This window comes from Pinus tabuliformis, chromosome 2_1, assembly GCF_031772625.1.
Source record: "Pinus tabuliformis cultivar Carrire ecotype Pingquan chromosome 2_1, CPIR1, whole genome shotgun sequence".
Taxonomy (NCBI): Eukaryota; Viridiplantae; Streptophyta; class Pinopsida; order Pinales; family Pinaceae; genus Pinus; species Pinus tabuliformis.
In genome coordinates this window covers 634,336,395-634,357,633 of record NC_142299.1, presented here as the reverse complement: position 1 = coordinate 634,357,633, position 21,239 = coordinate 634,336,395, and the positions used below count along the sequence as shown (strand labels likewise).

At 39.3% G+C, this 21,239-nt stretch overlaps 1 protein-coding gene and 1 pseudogene across 1 annotated transcript; both read right to left on the bottom strand.

The window, feature by feature from the left end:
* Nucleotides 1-8,793: 8,793 nt before the first annotated feature.
* Nucleotides 8,794-9,083, bottom strand: LOC149202150 (PITH domain-containing protein At3g04780 pseudogene; annotated as a pseudogene).
* Nucleotides 9,084-9,364: 281 nt separating this feature from the next.
* On the bottom strand, nucleotides 9,365-10,901 carry LOC149202149 (uncharacterized). The gene has a single exon (XM_089401498.1). The coding sequence runs from the start codon at nucleotides 10,430-10,432 to the stop codon at nucleotides 9,365-9,367; it is 1,068 nt and encodes a 355-aa protein (XP_089257624.1). The 5' UTR covers nucleotides 10,433-10,901.
* Nucleotides 10,902-21,239: the final 10,338 nt, after the last annotated feature.

The window sequence follows — 21,239 nt, the reverse complement described above, 5'->3', positions numbered from 1 at the left end:
TCCGGTGTAGCTAAGACCGGTGCTTGGCACATTGCCTCTTTAAGATGTTCAAAGGCCTTTGTTGCTTCCGGAGTCCATGAAAATGAATCTTTCTTCAATAATGTTGTTAGAGGTGCTGCTATTCTCCCATAATTCTTAACAAACTTGCGATAATACCCTGTCAACCCAAGAAATCCTCGCAGATGCTTTATGGATGTGGGGATTTTCCATTCCTTAATGGCTTTAATTTTGCTAGGGTCTACCTTAACTCCTTCATGAGATACAATATGACCCAAATATTCCACCTCCTGGACTCCAAAGAAACATTTGGATCTTTTTGCATATAATTGTTTCTCCTCCAATAGTTGTAGCACCCTGTCAACATGTTCAACATGATCCTTCCAAGACTTGTTGTAGATTAGTATATCATCAAAAAATACTAACACAAATTTTCTAAGGAATGGTTTGAAAATTGAATTCATCAAACCTTGAAATGTTGAAGGTGCATTGGTAAGGCCAAAAGGCATGACCAAAAATTCATAATGACCCTCATGAGTTCTAAATGTCGTTTTCGGAATGTCTTCAATCTTCATTCTGATTTGATGATATCCCGAACGAAGATCCAACTTGGTGAAGTAAATTGATCCATGCAATTCATCCAGTAATTCATCAATGACAGGAATGGGGAACTTATCTTTAATAGTGAGCTTGTTGAGCTCCCTATAATTCGAACACATGCGCCATGATCCATCCTTCTTGTGCACCAATACTACTGGAGCTGAGAAAGAACTTTGACTCGGTTGAATTATACCAGCCTCTAGCATTTCTGCAACCATACGTTCAATTTCACTTTTTTGGACATAGGGATATCTGTACGGCCTGATGTTTGGAGGAACACTTCCTGGAATCAGATGAATAGCATGATCATGATCACGCATAGGTGGGAGACCTTTGGGAGTCTCAAATACCTTGGAATGATTGTCCAAGACTTTTTGGAGATCTGGAGAAATAGATGATTCCAATGTGGAAACATCTAGCGAACATAATTGTGCAATTACACCTCTTTGCTCCTTTTTTAGAAGCTTTGTCATGCCATTAGAGCTGATTATCTTTCCTGGTTTCCCTGCAATACCCCTTAATTCAACTTCCTTTCCTTCCGTAGAAAATTTAATGAAAAGTTCTTGAAAATTAAAAGCTATTGTACCCAAGGATTGTAGCCATTGGACTCCTAGTACAACATCAGCACCTCCCATTGGAATGGAAAGCATTGGGCTAGTCAATACATATTCTCCCATGGATAGCTTGATATTATGGCACTTTCCAGAGCAATTTATTGTTCCTCCATTTGCAATCATCACTTGACACTCTGGTGCTGGATATAGGAAGCAATTCAATTCTTTTGCTACCCTACAATGAATAAAATTGTGGGTGCTTCCTGAATCAATCAACACTATTACCTTTTTCTTCTTGATTTGTCCTTCTATCTTGATGGTTTGAGGAGTGGTAATTCCCGCCAATGCATTACAAGATATGGTCGGATTTATTTGTTCTTCATCTAGGCTTTGTTCCTGGAATATATCCTCTTCTTTTGACCTTTCTTGCTCCTTTTCTTCTTCCTCTTCACAATCTATGTAGAATAATTTCTTCTCAGCACACTTATGACCTTTTGTGTATTTGCTATCACAATTGTAACAAAGCCCTTTTGCTCTTTTTTCTTCCAATTGTTGTGGTGTCAACCTTGTAGGTTGTGGAAGACTAGGGGCAACAACACTTCCGTCTTTATAGTTGTGAGTGGTATGCTTCCTGGTTGCCATAATTTTGCTTTCCATTTTTCTTGCTAACCTGAATGCCTTCTCTAATGAATCAGGTTCCCAAAGGGAAACATCATGTTGGATATTATCCTTTAAAGACCCTATGAACACATCAATCCTATGCTCCTCTGGAATATCTTTTACCCTTATGTTCAATTTTTGGAACTCCTCAATGTGCTCCATTATTGAACCCTTTTGTTTGAGACTTATCAATTGGCTAAAAAAAGTGTTGCTTTTTGTATCCTCATAATGTGCTATCAATTCTTCCGTAAAAATTGCCCAAGTGATAAATTGTTTACGAGAACAAAGCCATTGATACCATACAAACTGATTTGGTTCCAAATATACAGTTGCCATACGTACCTTTTGTGCGTTTTGCACATTATTGAGATCGAAGAATTGCTCCATCTGTAATATCCATGTGGCGGGATCCTTGCCATCAAACTTCCTCATATCGATTTTTGGAATATGGTGATTCTTCGATCCAACATTAGCGTCTATGGAATCATGATTAACATTTCTTTTGTTCTCATCATGAGTTTCTTTACTACCTTTTCACCATTAGTAAGTATTTCTTGTAGAAAATTTGTCAAATCTGTCTTCAAATCTGCCATGCCTGTCTTCAAATTTGTGTTCAAATCTATCTTCAAATTGTCCATCTTAGCTTCCATGCCATTCATCTTAGCTTCCACGCCATTTATCTTAGCTTCCACGCCATTTATCTTAGCATCTGTTAACTTTTGTGAGTGTGACATTTGTTGCACTTGTTCTTGTAATTTTGATATATCATGTAGCATTTCTTCCTCTTCTTCATGAGTCATGCTAGAGCTTTCAGGTTCCTTACTAGGTGTTTGCATTTTCTTTCCTCGGGGCATCAGTTACCGATAATAATGCTCTACTATGCCCTTTGAATTCCTTCAAAATAAATTTTCAAACCAAGCTTAAGCAAAAATTTAAAAAAATTTACACACCTTTTTTCACTTTGTAGGAGCTCGATATTGCCTCTGATGTATATTTGTACTTTCCAATCATCTAGTTCTGAATTTGTGACATGTAGTAGCTCTCTGTGTCCTCTTTCCAATTTCGCCAGTCTGATCCAAATTGGATTCTCCAAGAAAGAGTTATGCACAATCTCCCAAGATGACCTGATTATAGACCTTTCCAGAAGAGCGAACTTGTATGAAGTGCCACGTGTACAATTTTCGATATTTGGTTCTGAAAAAATATATACAAGAAACTACAGTCCGTCCTCTTTCTGTACCTTCTTATGAAATTTCAATCTGATTCCCAGAGAGAAAGTTATGACAATTTTCCCCAGGTCACCTGTTTTGAATGTAATTCAGGAGTCTGCAAAAAGACCAACTTCCTCAGATCATATCTCCACAAATATCGCGCGAAAATATCTGAAATTCGGACCCAAGGTTCAGTAAGATTTTTTCTCAAATGGGTTTTTTTGCGACTTCTGAAACGTCACAGAAAAAAAGTTATAGCGAAAATGCCACGATGACCTGTTTGGAGTAGCGAAACCCTAGAATCCAAAGCTCTGATACCAAATGTTATGAAACCAGCTCAAGAAAAGATAGAAAAGATAGATCAACGCCTTAGAATTCAACCTCTTCGAGGGGGCAACCTCCTTTACATTACATAAATGAACAATTCTTTGATGATTCAAATGACAAAACCTCCTTTCTATATATAGGAGTCTAAGGAGTCATAATATAATCCAGCCGACCTGACAATAATAATATAAAGCCACAAAAATAACAATAGAGGGATTCTATGGGGCACAGTAATAAAAATATGGGGACAATAGAGGTGCAAAAATATTAATAAGGGATACAACTACAACAATAATGGGGTAATCACTAGTATTATAGGGACCCAACACACTGGCCGGAGGAGGAGGGCAAAGCCCGATTGCGGGGATGTCGGGGAGGGAGACTGGAAGCCCAGCAGCAGGGGCTTCCAGGTAGGAGGCCTACGGACGGCCGCAGGAGACAGGGATGCAGGGGCGTGGGAGCTCCAGTGCAAACTCGCGCGCATTATCAGAAGCTAATATGTGGATTTTAAAAGAACATGCATACCTATGACTGTTTCGTTGCTAATTTTATGTCTACATATTTTCTTATCATTATATGGGGTTTATGCAATGTGAAAATGTTTTAATATGAAATTATCTACAACAAAGACTTCTAGCCCTAAGAAAATTAACATTGTTGGTACTGTATTGGTTAATGGTTAATGATGAATTTGCTTGAGTAAATATTGAAAAGTGTAATAAATTATATGGTTTCCAAATCTAGTCCATAAAATTAAACATTTATGTGGGGAAAGAGGCAACATTATAGCTCATCTATGGATGGTAATGAACATATTTTCCGTGTTGAAAATATGGTTGGGATTTTAATTTTAGTTTTTTGTTTCTATTTGGATTTTAAAGTGAATGTTGAGTTGATTGGTCTTGTGAAATACTAAAAATGGCTTTCTCCCTCCAATCCTCTTGTTGTTTTCTTTTTCCTATGTGGTGGTAGTCTTAATTGTAGAAATACTTGGAGTCTTGGATTTTGGACATTCCTAGATACAATCATGACATGGCTAGTTATGCTCCTCCTAAAGCGTGTTATAGTGACAAGATGCATGAGATAAGGAATGAGATGAGTCTACATTAGTACCCAAATGGAATCCAGAATGAAGAAGAATGAAGAGATGGAACTGGGGTAAAGAACTCAAGGACCCTAGTTATTTAATGCAAGGTATGGTGGGCTACATTCCATCGATATGGGGGGAAACATTCCATCCATATATTACCCTAAGAGGATGCCATTTATCTTATCATGTTCCAATCAATTTTACAATTAGAATGTACAACATTTTTCATTAGATAAATATGACAAACATGGGTATGTTGCCTCTACTCTATGTCGCAAAATAAAAATACGTATAAAAATATGACAATATCACCAATGTGTTACGATTTACAAATTAGAAGTCCCTTCCTATTTATACATGACCTAAGAGACCTTTGAAATGTGTGGGGAACATGACTTCTCACATAGCATGAAGTACATCCTCGTTAAATTTGAGTGGTCAGTAACTCATCCTAATTAAATTTCTGTTGTGCATGAATACTCCTGATTGATTTTATAGGGTAAAAAGCAGGGATTGTGTGCCCCAAATAAATGCACACAAGGACCAGTAATCACTAATTGAATAGTATACAATCTGAATCAATCGGATTGGCCAAGAAAAGAAGCCTCAATGTGAATTTTAGTGAAGCAAGGCACTTTTGGGCCGCTTTACAACAATGCACGCCCAATCTTCATTTCAAGGCCAAATTGAATCATTCAACTTGGAGAGTATTTCTTTACTCATAAGAAACATTAATACAATTAAATATTTTTATTTTTTCATATATATATTTATGTTGTTCAAGAATACGCCAAATTGCATGGATTTCATAGGGTAAAAGGCAGGGTTTGTTTACCTCAAATAAATGCACATCGGGACCTGTAATTAATTGGTAGTGATATAATGATCATTCCAACCTACAGGTCTATGAAAATTGTACATCAATATTGTGCTGTAACAACGCTCTAATGGACCTTAGTCTTGTGGTGTAACAACGGCCTAATGGGCCTCAATCTCATGGTGTGACAACACCCTAATGGGCCTCAATCTTGTGGTGTAACAACGCCCTAATGGGCCTCAGTTCTTGCATATGGAAACAAACTTATTTGGCCTTCTTATCTGTGATAACACCACAATGCCCTAATGGAGCTCATTGTTTTGGTGTAACAACGTTCTAATGGGCCTCAGTCTTGTGGTGTAACAATGCCCTAATGGGCCTCAATTATTGGGCATGACAACGACCTCCTTGGGCCTTGTTATCTGTGATAACCCCACAACGCCCTAATGGGCCTTAGTATTTTGGTGTAAAAACACCCTAATGGACCTCATTTTTGTGGTGTAACAATGCCCTAATGGGCCTTAGTTCTTAGGTATGGCAACGACTTCATTGGGCCTTCTTATCTGTGATATGAGAAAATATTATGACAAAGATATGAAGGAGATATGTTGAGCCCTATGACATAGATATCATGAAAAATCTACAAATGTTTCACTACATTGTTATTGCTAATGTTATCTCTACATAATTTCCTATGACGATATGGGATGAATGTAATGTGAAATTTTTTAAAATGCAATTATCTACATCAAAAACTTCTAGCCCCAAGAAAATTAACACTATTACTACTCTACTTGTTAATGTTTAATGATGGATATGCTTGAGTAAATGTTGAAAAGTGAAATAAGTTATATAGTTGTCAAATTTGGTCGATATAACTAAGCATCTATGTGGGGAAAGAGGCAAAATTATAGGTTACCTATGAATGGTAATGAACATATTTTCCCTGTTGAAAGTATGGATAGGTTTGTAATTTTAGCTTTTTGTTTCTATTTGGATTTTAAAGAGATTGTTGAGTTGATTGGTCTTATCAAATACTCAAAAAGAGTTTGTCCCTCCAATCCTTTTGTTGTTTTCTTTTTCTTGTGTGGTTGTAGTCTTAATTTTGGCAATACTTGGAGTCTCGGATTTTGGAAATTCCTATATATATAAGACCTTGGATGTAAGGACTAGGTTTTTTTTTTTTTTTTTTTTAATATAATAGTCGCCTTTCAAAATTTATATTTATATTTTGTATACAAGCCTAACCTTTCAAGCTGAAAAGCACAACCTTAAACTATATAAAAGTGGGTTTGAAACTTTTATAAATTGGAAATTAAAATGCGCGTAAGTTTGGGGTCGAATTGTCGCTCATTAGAATAATCCTGAGGAATCAAAGGCTTTCCAATAGGTTAAAGTAATCAAAAGTTACAAGATGAGGACCCGTCGGAAAGCAGGATGGCTAAACATCCCATCTCCAAATCAACGACCACGATTCATTTTGACAGGTCCCCTCCACTTTTCACAAACCACTATGGGGACCCCTCGGAAGTGGTTAATGGTTTTTATGAAAACCACGCATCGAAAGTTGGTGAAAACTCATGTACGCATCAAGTGAGCTAGGAAAACGAGCGGGCCCTTACACGTCATCAATCCACCTCACCCTTCATGTCATCTCTCATACATCCATGTCACCTGTTATCTCAAAATCAGGCCCTGGAAGGCTGCAGACCAGGCAGACTTCAAGTAACTATTTAAAACCTACTTTAGGCTGAGGCTTAGCCTCCTCAACTTGAGAGGGCTCTCTCTAGATGGGTTAATGATTTTGATTAAGATAAGATGGCTAACTCTTGTGAAACAACTGTAAGAAATATGAATGCTGGAAACATACTAAACAACTATCCATTGGGCCTATGGAGTCAACAACACTTCAATACAACAAAGATCTTGACCTTACATGGAAGTCAGGGCATTCAGCATTTGAATATTCAGAATATATACTCATAAGGAACCACACAGTTTATAGATACATACAGGAAATCAGAGCACATTTAGTGAATTCTGAGTGATTATACATCCATACCACTGTAAACAAAACTAAGAAGGAGACAACATCACACATTCTGAATATGAAAAATCTTTCATGAATCCTGAGAAGTAAAACCAAAATTATATTCTTGAAAATGAGTTTTTACATAAGCCAAATACAAGCTTTGTTCATAAAATTTCCAACCCTGGTTACATTTCTGTTTCAGCTATATATAGAATTCTTATTCTAACTGATCGAAATTCCTCCTCCAGCATGAGGGGAATTCGATAACTACCTCTAATGACACCTATCAACTATTTAACTAACTAATAAATACCATAAAGTGCTGACTGGAGTTTTTAAGAGTTCTAAATTAACTATGACTCTAACTCCATATTACATGCATGATGGCTTTAATTACAATGATCTTCGTTCTTTGACATCTGCTTCCCTTTAGTTTGGCTGTAATGGATGTTCATAGCTCCATGTTTGATCTTTAATGACACATCCTTTCCAATACCCTGAAATATATGAAACTGTCCCTATGTATCGGTCTTTAGTCTGCCTTAATATGTCCGAATCCAATGAAATATATCCTTTATCTTTTAATTACCCCAAAATGGAGCAAACTGCCACGTCTTTGATGTGCTGTCCACCGTTTGCATACGTGAAAGCCAAAACTTTTGCAAACTGTAACTGTTTCACATATCCTGAAGTGTGATAAATATGAAATATGCTTCCTTTATAACAAAAATCCAAAGTTGGATTCGAATGCATATTATCTCCACGTGTCTTGACCTGGTTAACTGTTAGATAGCTTCAGATGATGCCTTGTATGCCTTTTAGATGTTTCCCTTTCAAAATTCCCGCTTATAATTCAAAACTGCTTGATTTGCGTTAAAATCATCACCTACAGCAGTTTCGTAGCGCGCTACGAAACTGCTGAGTTATTTAAAACAACTTGTTTTCCTGCAGTGATTATTTGAGGAAAGGATCTTAGAGGTTCTTGGAGTATGTGAAAAGTCGCAATTGCAGTAAAAACTCGACCTGGAGTAAGCCCTATATGCATCAGTACACATGAGCCAAATGATATAACAGAAACTGCAAGCGGTGATAACCACAGCAGAAAAATGGTTATAGCAGCATAATACATAAGCCCCCTTATCCAAATGCGTTCTTTACCACGAACAGCATCAACTTGAATCCATTCTATAACCACTTTAAATTCCCCTGAACTTGAAGTTTCAAAAAGAAAAACCTCTGTCGCCAGTGTCAAAAGGTTGAGGAGCTGATGCATTTCCTTAATTGCAACTCTGGGAACTGGTAATGTTCTCCCATCTCCTTAAGTGAAACAGAAAACTCAATAATAGTGCAACTCAGGGTGTTAAACAAGCGATTAAGGAAAGACGCAAACAACTTTTCATCCAATTAGGATTTTTTCCACAGTAAATCCTGAAAGAGATTTGACCAAGATTCTCCATGTTTTGATGTTCCACACCAAACATACATATATGCCACATGCATGCGGGTTTTCTTGGCATCTACTGATCCTCATTAATTTTCTTCAACTCCTTCATATTTTTTGTTTCCACAGTGCTCCCATATAGGACAAGCTTCTGAATTTGTGTAACGTCGGCACCGCCCTGATTGTCCTCTATAAAGATGCTCAAACTGCGAACATTCTGGAATTTTACACACTTCAAGACAACTGGTTTTCCCTCAAGATTATCTGGTGATAAAACCACGGTATCACTTGGAGGAAAGTCATTTACATTGCTAAACTCCATATGCTCTTTATTTGCAAATAGTTTCACTGTCTTTGGACTTCCTCGGTAAGACCTTTAATTACCAAAGAATGTAATTTGATAACTTGAGTAAATGGTATATAGATCAGTAGCTGCTCATCTGCATCACTCTCAAGGTAAAGCCCATTATATTCCCTGTAGCCCTGTTTTATTTCATTTATGATGGATTGAATCCAGAACCTTTACAAAGCCGCAGAAGAATGTTTGTTACTGGAATCCAAAAGCGATTATCAAATGCTGAGAGTAATGCGCTAGGCATCCTCAACTTCCTAGAAAGACTGTTCAACTTACATCATTACTTTTGTTTGGTCTCGACAGGAAGCTCAATATCCCCATTTTCTAAAGGTCTTCCAGGCAAACAGGCTTTGAATGCAGTCATGGTGGCTACAGGTTCAGTTGATACTGGACATGGAGCAATTGTAAGCACATCAGGAACCAAAGGCACTGGTCTGGCAACCCTAGGTGCTACAACAGTTGGCGGATTTATTTGCCCTGATCCAGCTACAAGTGGTTCAGCCTTGACAGCCTCTGAATATTGGGTGGCTCTCCATTTTCCAACTGTCACAAGCTCGCGCAGATAATCACGAAATTTTGTCAACACAGCTCTCTCTTGTTTAGCATAAATCTGCGTTGCATGTTGACTGTAAGGACCTCTGGAAGGAGGAATTCCTGAAGGTGGTGCATAACCAACAGACATTACCGTTGAACCAATAGAAACGTTTGCTGCTAATTGAGCATAATTCAAACTTGCAGCATGCTCTCCGTGGAATAGGGCCCTTCGCTCTTCACTGCCTTCATAGTTCTTACAATCCATGCATTTGCAATTTTCTGAGCAAAACTGAGATGCTAAATTATCTCCTACTTGTGCCAAATTTGGCTCTACATAAACATTAGATGCCTCAGGAAACACATCGTACCGATAATTTTTAGCATAGCCCATGGTAATGCCCTCTACTGGGTTGCACATTCCATTCAACATCATTGAAGCATCAGAGAAACCATGCATATTATCTGAGGTATCAAAAAACTCATCGAGCTCATTAAAACTTCCTAGACCAGAAGTATTTCCCTCCAGCTCGCTTGTGAGATCATTGAGTTCTAGGAAATCGCCTGCTAAATGAGAAGAGGATGGTGTTCGAATATCTTGTAGGAAACAATCTATCATCTGCTCTTTGTTTTCCATTCTGCTATCACCCTGAGAAATATTCGCCCTCGCATGTTGTTCATCAAAGAGAACGCTAATGTCATCCTGTTCAGACAAAATTTCTGTTCCTTCCTTGTGCATTATTGTGCACCTTGAACTTTCACTGGGAATAATGTCATCCTGCTTCTGGACATCATTAAACTGATGCAGCTGCAGCATACTACTGTTCTCTGGACCAGAAAGGCATTCGAACAATAATTCATTCAACAAGTCATCATCATCAGGAAATAATTAGTTTCCTGAAGGAACAAAGAGTTCATCTGGAAAGACAGGCAATTGATCTGGAACAAAAGAATCCTCCACAACTGGGTCTTGCTTGGAAGATATATCCTCATTGTTTTCATCTAAGTTGCCACCTGAAAGTTGTATAGCAAGTGGAGAAGCATCTGTTACTGTTGGCAATGTCAAAACATCCTCATTGGTATTTTCACTCCAATCTTCTTCTCTAAATGGAGCCCCATGTTGCTCCCCATTTTTCGGACCTGGGCCACTCTTCTCATATAGTTTGAGGATTACATAGGAGTCCTGAACAACATCGGAATGTCTCAGTTGTTTATCTTCAAGCCTGTACTCATGCATAACCCAATTGGTCCGTATACCAGAAGGAGCACGCCCGGTGTAGAATATTAAAGTCAGATTTGGCCTTCAATTGATCCTACCTTGACCAGTACATTGGATGATTTTAAGGCCCCATGAATGATACCATGGGAATGCAAATACTCCACTCCTCTGGCTATTTGAAGCATAATATCTATTGCCCTTGGAAGTGAAAATGGGATTCTCTTGCGAGGAGAAGAATTCTCGTTGATGAAGCTACGAAGATCCTTATGCATCAATTCTGTCACCAGACAGCACTCACTTCTGTCTTTATCTACAAACGAGCTTAATGCCTGCAAAAGATTTGGGTGCAGAAGCTTAGACATTGCAGAGACCTCATGAAGAAATATTTCCACATTGGTAAACATATGCCTCATTGCAAAATTCTCTCCCATCCAGATAATCTCTTTGACTTCACCAAAGCTTCCACTTCCAATTCTTCTCTTCACATGCAAGTCTTTGCAGGAAACCTTTAATAGACAACCTTTAGGAAATAGATCTTTTTCAGTATCTTGTATTGCAGCATATATTAAAGGCAGACAGACTTCCACTGCTTCCTTGAAATCACTGTCGCTGCTCTCATCTTTTTCCCAATTCAAAGATATTGCAATAGAAGGAACCCCTGACATGAGAGCTTCCCTTGCACTTGCAACAGTGCCAGAATAAATGATGTGATATCCACAGTCTGATCCCTTGTTGATTCCACTGATTACCACAGAAGGCTTCTTCCAAGGAAAGAGTGCTCCAGATAAACCCAATGAAACACCATCTGCTGGGGTACTAAAAACCTTATAAGCTGACAACTGTTGATGCAAACCCAATGGATTTTGATAAACATGACAGCTGGGGAAGGTCTGCTACCGATCAGCACAAAATCACCTAGACCGAGTTTCTGCGTTACGAAATCACCTGAAACATGTTGCGCTGCGAAACTGCTAAAAGGATTTATGCGCTGCGGAAACACTTCAAAATTATTACATGAGCTACGAAATAACCTAAAGAGCTTTGTGACACATAGTAACTTTTGAACAAAACTGACACATGGCTATGAGACGGGGATGAATGAGAATGTCCGGTGATGAATGAGAATACATAGTTGACTCAAGACTCTAAAAACAAAAATCAAACTTAGACTAGCACCGAATTTTTTTACCATCAAACTAATGTGAGCGGTTTTGAAATTAGAATTCTTAAGTGATAACATCACCCTTCCATACCCCTTACTTCATCAAGATTTTTTTCGTTTTTCCTACTCAGTAAAAATAAGATAAAAGGTCATCTCATCTGTTATTTTCTTTGTCCTAGTTGCAGAGTTACGGTGACCAATGTCCAAAGTGTACATTGTCACTTCCATATCAGCATTCGACTCTTCATTGTCTCTAGTTATTGGTTAAATGATAATTCTACATTTATTCCTTATCCTTTCTTTCAAATTGTAAACATGGATAAAACCCCGAAATCAACTCAAAAACTTATAATCTATATGTCATCTATTCATACACCCCTTACGAACAAAGAAGCGAAAGTATACGATTATCGTTGCTCAGATCTTTTGGAGATTAAAAAATACATTCTTAACCATTCCAGTGACTCAGATAATATTTTTCGAGTTGTCCAGTCTGGCCTTTATCATGTAATTGTCCCACATACCTATAACTTCCCCAAATTTGTGAGTTTCTTAGTGTCTTCCCTTGTCCCACAAAGGAATTTTTTTATGTCTTATTTAGGGGAGAACATTTTTTAGGTCACTTTAGAGCTAATAAAATAATATTTTAATTTTCCTACAGTTGAGAATCCCAATAGCTTTTTAGATGAGTCCTTACTCCTCACTTCTAAACATCTTTCTAAAGGGAATAAAGAAGGTGTTGTCGCCTACTCTACATCTCCTTACATTCACGCTTAAGAGACCCTATTTTTTTACAAAGGTAAGACAACAAGTTTCATGTTTGGGAAGGGGGACCTAAGAAGAGCTTAAATATCAAAATGGAGTGGAACAAACTGCAAATCGAAGGTAAGAGACGAGCTCCCAGAGACCCAGAAGTGATCCTTCTCTTTCTTTTCACCCCTTCGACTCGTGGCAGCAAGTGATAGGTGCTTAAAGTTCTTATCGGACCTCAGGACCTTGGAATAAACTTACCAGTAAAGAGTGTGCAGCTTTTGGGTGGATCGTCATTCATCTCCTCCTTGGCACTTTCCGGAAGCAGTCCAGAGGGGCAACATTCTTGGAAAATAAACCTCTCCACCCCTCCTGAGTTGAATAGTGAACTTTTCATGCAACGATGAAGATTCATTCCTAGATGGGGGGGTTGAAGAGATCTCCCTCCTACCGTTGTTCAACCTCCGGAACCATGTGGGAACCACGCTAGCTGGCGGGTTTCACTCGCAGGCGCTATAAAAGGTAAATTTCAAAGTTTGTAATGGGAACCCCATGTCCCCCCCCCTCCTATCTGCCACTTCACCTGCAATTGTCGAATCCTATCGTGACGCGTGTCTGACCTCTGTGATGTCATCATGACGTCACCTGATCGTTAGTCCCATTGGTTGTAAAAAGACCACATCCCCCCCCTCGCTCAAATTTTAAAATTCCCTTCATTGTTTCCTAGTGCTCCTCCCGCCTGTAACCTTCTCAGAATGTTGTTTGTACACCCCATCATCTCGACAGCTCGTCCTCGTGTCCATTTCATCCTCCTTTGCAGTGACCAGGTAATCTTCTCACCTGCACTTCGTGTTTTCCATAATAATTTAAAAATTGAGAAATGGCAGCCTCGAGGTCCTATAAAGCCCTAAAGGCTCCAAAAGCGTGAGAGCCCAATCCCTTGTCGAGCCTTAACCCCCTCATGGACATGGAAGTGCGAATCGTTGACCTATCCTGCTCCTACGACCTGGCCAACCTTCGAGGTGACCTGTTTGACCAATATGTCATAGGGGAAGGCCCTTTCCGAGTGGTGGAATCGGGTTTGTACTACTAGAATGCACCCTTCGTGCATTACTTTCCAGAGTTTGTCTCCTAGATGGAAGTGACCTACGTCGATAAAAAAAATTATTTGACTTCTTCCCAAGGGGTTAAGATCCTAGAAATCACTCCAAAACCGATTCAGAAATACTTGATTTAACCTTCTCCCATAGACTTAATGCAATTTACTAAGACTACCCTAATGTATTATTACTCTACTCTCCCAACCACTGAGCAACAACCCTTCTTGCAAACAATCCTATGGAGAAAGGTCCAAATCAACCAAGTTTTCATATCTCATTGGAAGATCTGTCGTAGTCTGTCGCCTCATCTTCTTCACAAATAGCTATTTTAGGTGCAATTGCTAGCACATCAGTCATAGGATCAAGCCGATTTGCATTCAAGGCCATTAAAGAAAGCAATAAGAAAGAGAGAGAGGAGATGAAACGACAAGTATAATCTCATTCAACTCCCTATCACACTAGGCTGCTAGCTACAATGGATTTGGAGAGGAATCAAATTAGGTTTTCCTTGCATCATCCTCGAGCCCAGTCCTTGCCCTCAGGATCACAATTCAAAACTCTGGATGTGTCTTTGGATATGGAAAGTATTCCCCTCCCAGAAAAAATCAATTTCCACAGGTAGGTTGGGGAAATGCTATACAACGAGCTGAATAAGAACGCCTTGACCATCAACAAGGTAGAAACACTACTGGATAAAGTTGCACATAGGTTGAAGCAAGAGAAAGCCAACTCTCATGCTCTTCACATACATAATGAAAACTTCAAGGAGTTGGTGGTGAATCTTGGGGTAAATCCTAAAGACAGGTGAGTTGCTCAAGGGTTCTTAAGAAGAGATTCAAGAGCTAAGGAATAAGCTAAAAATTCCAGGCAATGAACATGTCCAGACCAAGGAGCTAGCGCAGGTAGAGGTAGAAAAAGATATCTTGGCCAATGAGATCATTGACAGGAACAATGAGGTTGTAGCACTTAAGCGAACAATAGCTGAGTTGCAACAAAAGATTGACTCACATATGTGCACATTCATCATCCTTAAGTATCCTCAAAACCCTACTAAGAATCTAACCAAAACCCTTACTAAACCTCAACTTTCAGAAGCGGAATTAAAAAAGGTACAAAGAGATCCTGAACTTCAACTTTCTGGTTTGTAACCTTCCATTGTCATTGCCTAGGGTGTTATCTAGTTGGTTTATTACTAGTGGAGTGGTTGTTAAGGGTCATTTGCAAAGCTTGCATGGGTCATCAGTGAACTAATGGTAAAGAATTAATGACAAGACCCCTTTGTAGTTCCAGGGTGGAGTGGGACGTAGCCACTACTGCCATTATGTACCATATCTTAACTTTCCCAAAGCAGTGCCATTGTGTCTAAGTGTTGGAGAAGCGCACCAGGGCAACGAGGAAGATTATAAAAAAGGGCCAAATGGAAAGGGAGATGACAAAGTCTATAAAAAAGGGCCATAATCAATCTCACAGATCTCCCACTGAACAGGGTCTACCATAGGCCTGAGCAAAACCCCTCAGCAATAAAGGCATCCCCTTGAAGCCAAAACAACTCTGATACCAAATGTAGGTTTTAACCCTATACAGAAATTATTTGCATACGAATTCTAAAACATAGAAAATAAACAATGTGAGAGCATAACACATAAAACACATATACACAGAGATTTTCCCCTGGATCCCAAAACTGGGACTACGAGCTTGATTTTTCATTATGTTCCTTTCAATGTTACAAGACATATTTATACGTGTCGAAGCATCCAATACCATGGACCGAAAAACCATCTCATCCAAAACCATGGACCAAAAACCATCGCGTCCAAAACCATGTGCGAAAATCATGCACAAAACCATAAGTAGGTCTGCCCAACCTAACATAGGGTCCAAAACCAAATTTTTTTAGGCCGCTGCCCCGGACCCCATAGAGGGGGGTTAGCTGCACCCCTCAAACCCCCTGTGACCCCCCCACTACACAATCGAGGCAACGAAGGGGGGGCTCTGCCCCCCCCCCCCCCCCCCCCCCCCCCTCTACCCTCCTGGTTAGCTACGTGGCTTCGTCGTGGAAAGAATATAACACAACCCAGCATTCTCCCACTTGTTGTTTTATTTCCACAGGGGGCCACAAGAGAGCTTAGTCATTTATCAAGCCCTGAAACGCCCATTTTTTTCTCTACACCAAGAGAATTTCTCAGAGCTCACAGATTTTGTCAATGCATCTACAGTATTCTTCAAAGTGTCCACCTTTACCAGCAACACCTTTTTGTCTTCTATCATATCCCTCACAAAGTGATACTGAACATCAATGTGCTTTGTCTTTGAATGATATGCAGGGTTCTTTGCTAAGAAAATTGCACTTTGGCTGTCACAGTCTATCCTTATAGCTCCCTGTACTAAACTCATACTTGAACACAATCTCTGCAACCAAACTGCTTCCTTGCTTGCATGAGTGGCTGCCATGTATTCTGCCTCTATAGTTGATAGTGTCAGTACAGATTGTTTCTTACTCATCCAACTGACTACACCTCCAAATAGGTTAAACACATACCCACTTGTAGATCTTCTCTTGTCCAGATCTCCAGCCCAGTCTACATCAACAAAGCCACGAATATCCAACATTCTGTCCAATCCTTGTCTTCCTTGGTATCACAAACCATAATCACTAGTGCCACGTAAATACTTGAAAACTCGCTTCACTGCTGTCCAGTGCTCCTTTCCTGGTTCTTACATAAACCTGCTCAATACTCGCACTGCATGTACAATGTCTCGTCTAGTACAAACCACTGCATACATCAGGCTACCAACTACACTTGCATATGGAACACGGGACATGTCCTCTTCCTCTTCTTATGTCTCGGGACATTGTTCAATAGATAACTTCACACATATTGGAGTAGGAACCTTCACCGGTTTACTATCCTTAATATTAAACATTTGCAATATTATCTCGACATACTTCCTCTGGTTTAACCAAAGCTTCCTCTTTGCACAATCTCTTTTAATTTCCATGCCCAAAATATAGTTTGCAGCACCAAGATATTTCATGTCGAATTTGGAGGACAATTGGGTCTTCAAATCCTGGATAATTTCTTTGTCATTTCCAACCAGTAACATATCATCCACATACAAGACTAGATAAATAACACCGTCACCAATTAATTTAAAATACACACAATGATCTGCTTTGCTTCTAGTGAAGCCAAGTCCCGTATAAATGTATCAAATTTCTGATACCACATCCTTGGTGTCTGTTTTAACCCATACAGAGACTTCTTTAACTTGCATACCAGTTCTTTCTTACCCTTCAACGCAAAGCCTTCAGGTTACTTCATGTAGATTTCCTATTCCAGATCCCCATGAAGAAGTGATGTCTTCACATCCATCTGTTCTACCTCAAAATCAAAAGAAGCAACAACATATAAAAGTAATCTAATAGAAGTTACCTTGGCAACAGGAGAAAAAATATCACCAAAATCAATTCCCGACACCTGGGAATAACCTTTTGCTACCAACCGAGCTTTGTATTTCTCCACCTTTCCTTCTGCATTTGTCTTCTTCTTGAACACCCATTTGCTGCTAATGGGTTTCCTTCCAGCCGACAACTCCACCAGATCCCAAGCCTCATTTTTGTGTAAAGATGCCATTTCATCAACCATGGCCTCTTTCCAGAGTTTGCCATCCTCTGAATCTACTGCTTCCTTCACAGTTTTGGGATAAAGCAAAGTTTGAACATAAAGTAGATGGACTATACCTTTCTGACTGCCTTCTTTCTCGAACTGATCTTCTCACACCTGGAGTTTGTGGCTTTTCATCTTCTGATTCCTCCTCCGTTGTGGAGTCTGATTCTTCCTCCTTAAGCTTAAACTCTATCTTCTTAGGTTCCTTTGGTTGGACTTCATATTTAATAACATATTTTACCTATCTGAACCACATCTCGGCTGTACACAACCTTCCTTGTTACTGGGTTCCAAAACTTATAACCCTTTAAACCATCCTTATACCCAATAAAGATGCACTTTTCAGATTTACTATCCAACTTGGTTCATTTCTTCGTTGGAACATGTACATATGCATCACATCCAAATACCCTCAGATGTGAAAGGGAGGGTTTCTTACCAGTCCATACCTCTTGTGGAGTCTGATCCTCCAACATTGATGAAGGTGATATTTTGACTAGGTAACATGTTGTCTCCACCGCCTTTGCCCAGAATTCCTGTCCTAACCCAACACCACTGAGCATGCTTCTTTCCCTTTCCATCAATGTCTTTTTCATTCTTTCTGCAACTCCATTTTTCTCAAGTGTGTATGGAGTAGTCTTCTGTCGTGCTATACCACACTTCTTACAGAATTCTTCAAATTCCTTACCGCAAAACTCTCCACCGTTAGCTGTCCTCAACACCTTTATCTTCTTCTCTGTCTGGTTTTCCTCTAAAGCGTTAAATTCTTTAAACCTGTCAAAGACTTCAGATTCCTTCTTAAGGAAATATATCTATGTATTCCTTGAGAAGTAATCTATAAATGATACATAGTACACATAATTACCCAGTGATGGAACCTTCACAGGTCCAAACACATCACTATGCACAAGTTCTAATATCTGTTTCACCCTCTTACCACCAGAGGGGAAACTCATCCGATTCTGCTTCCCATATAAACGATTTTCACAGAAATCAAAATCCAAAGAGCTATTACTCATACCTTCTACCATACCATTACCATGAAGTATTCGAAGGCCCTTCTCTCCAATATGTCCAAGCCTTTGATGCCACATCATGGTCTTCTCTCTAGAGACGACTAGATTTTCTGTTCCACTTTTAGGAACCACAGAGTTGTTGCACCCATCAACAACAATGCTACCTTGTAGCTTGTACAGAGTTCCTATCCGAACTCCCCGCATCAATTCCAGTGCTCCCCGAACCATCTTGCAGGTATCCTTCTCGAACACTGTTTTTACACCTGCATCATCCAACTTGCTTACAGAAATCAGATTTCTGGCTAATGCAGTAATATGCAGAACACCCGGAAGTGTTCGAATCCTTCCACCTTGCAACTTCAACTTTACTTTTCCGCAACCAACGATTCTAGCCTTCCTGTCATCCCCCAAGAAGACATCACCACCATCATATTTCACATACTCGCAGAACCACTCTCTATGGGGAGTGAGGTGAAAGGATGCACCTGAGTCAATCAACCATGCCTCATGATCTACATGCGTACTTGAAGAAGCCAAGTACACATCCCCACCTTCATCTGAGGTGGTTTTCGCCTTTGCAGAAGGAGCATCATCAGATCGCTTTCCTTTATCAGGAGCTTTAGATTTACAGTCCCTTTTGTAGTGACCTTCCTTTCCGCATTTCCAACACACCACCTTTATAGGTTTTCCTGGAGATTTAGATCTCCCTCTAGATTTAGACCTCCCACTCGATGACTTATTTTTGTTTTTGTTTTGCGGCCGTCCTCGTACAGACAAGGCATCACCATTTTAGCTCTCCATATTTTTCCGTCTCATTTCCTCCGTCAGCAAGGATGAAACTATTTCATCAAAGTGCAAGGCAGTTGCATTGCTACCTATTGCAATAACTAGACTATCCCACAAATCTGGTAGAGAACACAACAAACTGATGCACTTATCATCATCTGAAATTTTAATATCAACAGATAATAACTGACTTACCAGAGTATTAAATGCGTTCAGATGCTCTGTCACCGAGTCTCCATCTTTCATCCTTAGGTTATACGGATTTTTCCGTAGGAACAGTTTATTCACCAGAGACTTAGATTGGTACAAAGTCCCTAACTTGTCCCACAAAGCCTTCGCCGTAGCTTCCCCTGATACATTCAACAATACTGAATTTGAGACACACAATCATATTGTGCTCTTTGCCTTCTGATCCAACTTCTTCCATTATTCATCGAACACTCCCATTGGTTTAGTACCCGGATCTATAGCGATCCATTGATCTTTATCCACTAACAGATCCTCCATCTTGAGTTTCCACAACTCAAAACTCTGACCATTAAATTTATCGATCTCTATATTTCCACTGCTCGCCAATCTTATTTCACCACCAGAATCGATCTCGCAGATCTCCCACTGAACAGGGTCTACCACAGGCCTGAGTGAAACCCCTTAGCAACAAATGCGTCCCCTTGAAGCCAAAACAACTCTGATACCAATTGTAGGTTTTAACCCCATACAGAAATTACTTGCATACGAATTCTAAAACATAGAAAATAAACAATGGGAGAGCATAGCACATAAAACACATATACACAGAGATTTTCCCCTCGATCCCAAAATTGGGACTACCAGCTTGATTTCTCATTATGTTCCTTTCAATGTTACAATACATATTTATACATGCAGAAGCAACCAATACTAGTCCCCGGACACCATAGAGAGGGGTTACCTACACCCCTCAAACCCCCTGTGACCCCCCTGCGACGCAATTGGAGCAATGAAGGGGGGGCTTTGCCCCCCCTCTAATCCCTCAGTTAACTACATGGGCTACTCGTGGAAAGAATATAACACAACCTAACAATGAAAACTTCAAGTGCTCAACACACAAAAATCTAGTGCATACATGAATTATACTAGTACACTAAGGAATTTGTCGCAGTAGCTTTGTCACCATAGGAAGAGTAGTTGCAACACATCATTGATAAGTTGGACGCTCTCGAGCGACACAACAAGTTCTTAATAACCCTTGTCTCTTGGTTAGTGAAGAAGCAAGGTGGGAAGATCTAGGTGCGAGTGTTAAGAACCTTCAAGGAGGCTCCCATCACCCTCTTTAATAAGGCTAAGCACCTTGGAGAATTATGAACTTTTCGTTTTAGTCTTATTATTTTAGTTTTATATTGGTGTCCTTCTCGACTTCTATGCCAATCCTTTAGCTTTACATGGAACTTGTTATTAAAATGATTAAGGCCCGTTTTCCCTCAATGGGCGAGTCAAGTTTTGTCTTAATTCAAATCAGAGTTTCCCATCTCAAGGTAGGATGCTCAATGCAATTTTTGTATTAATTTATGTTATAGTCATAATCCTACCTCTCACAATTGCATTAGTTGTTATCAATAAATATTATAGACAATAAAACAAAAAAGTAATAGAATAAACCTTCTCTTTATATATATATATATATTTGTGAAAGATATCTTTTAATAAATTTATTACAATTAAATTTAATACGTGGAAATGTTTTGAATTATATTTGTTAATTGGGGTTATCTTGGGTGGTTGGGAAGAAGGAACGGAATCCTCCCCACCCAAGTTCAATTCTCGCAAGTGGCATGATGAATGCTCACAATAATGATAGTACAATGTGTTGTACATGTGAAAAAAATGAGTTATATTTATTAATAATTAGTAAAATTTTGATTGTACACATTCCCTACGACT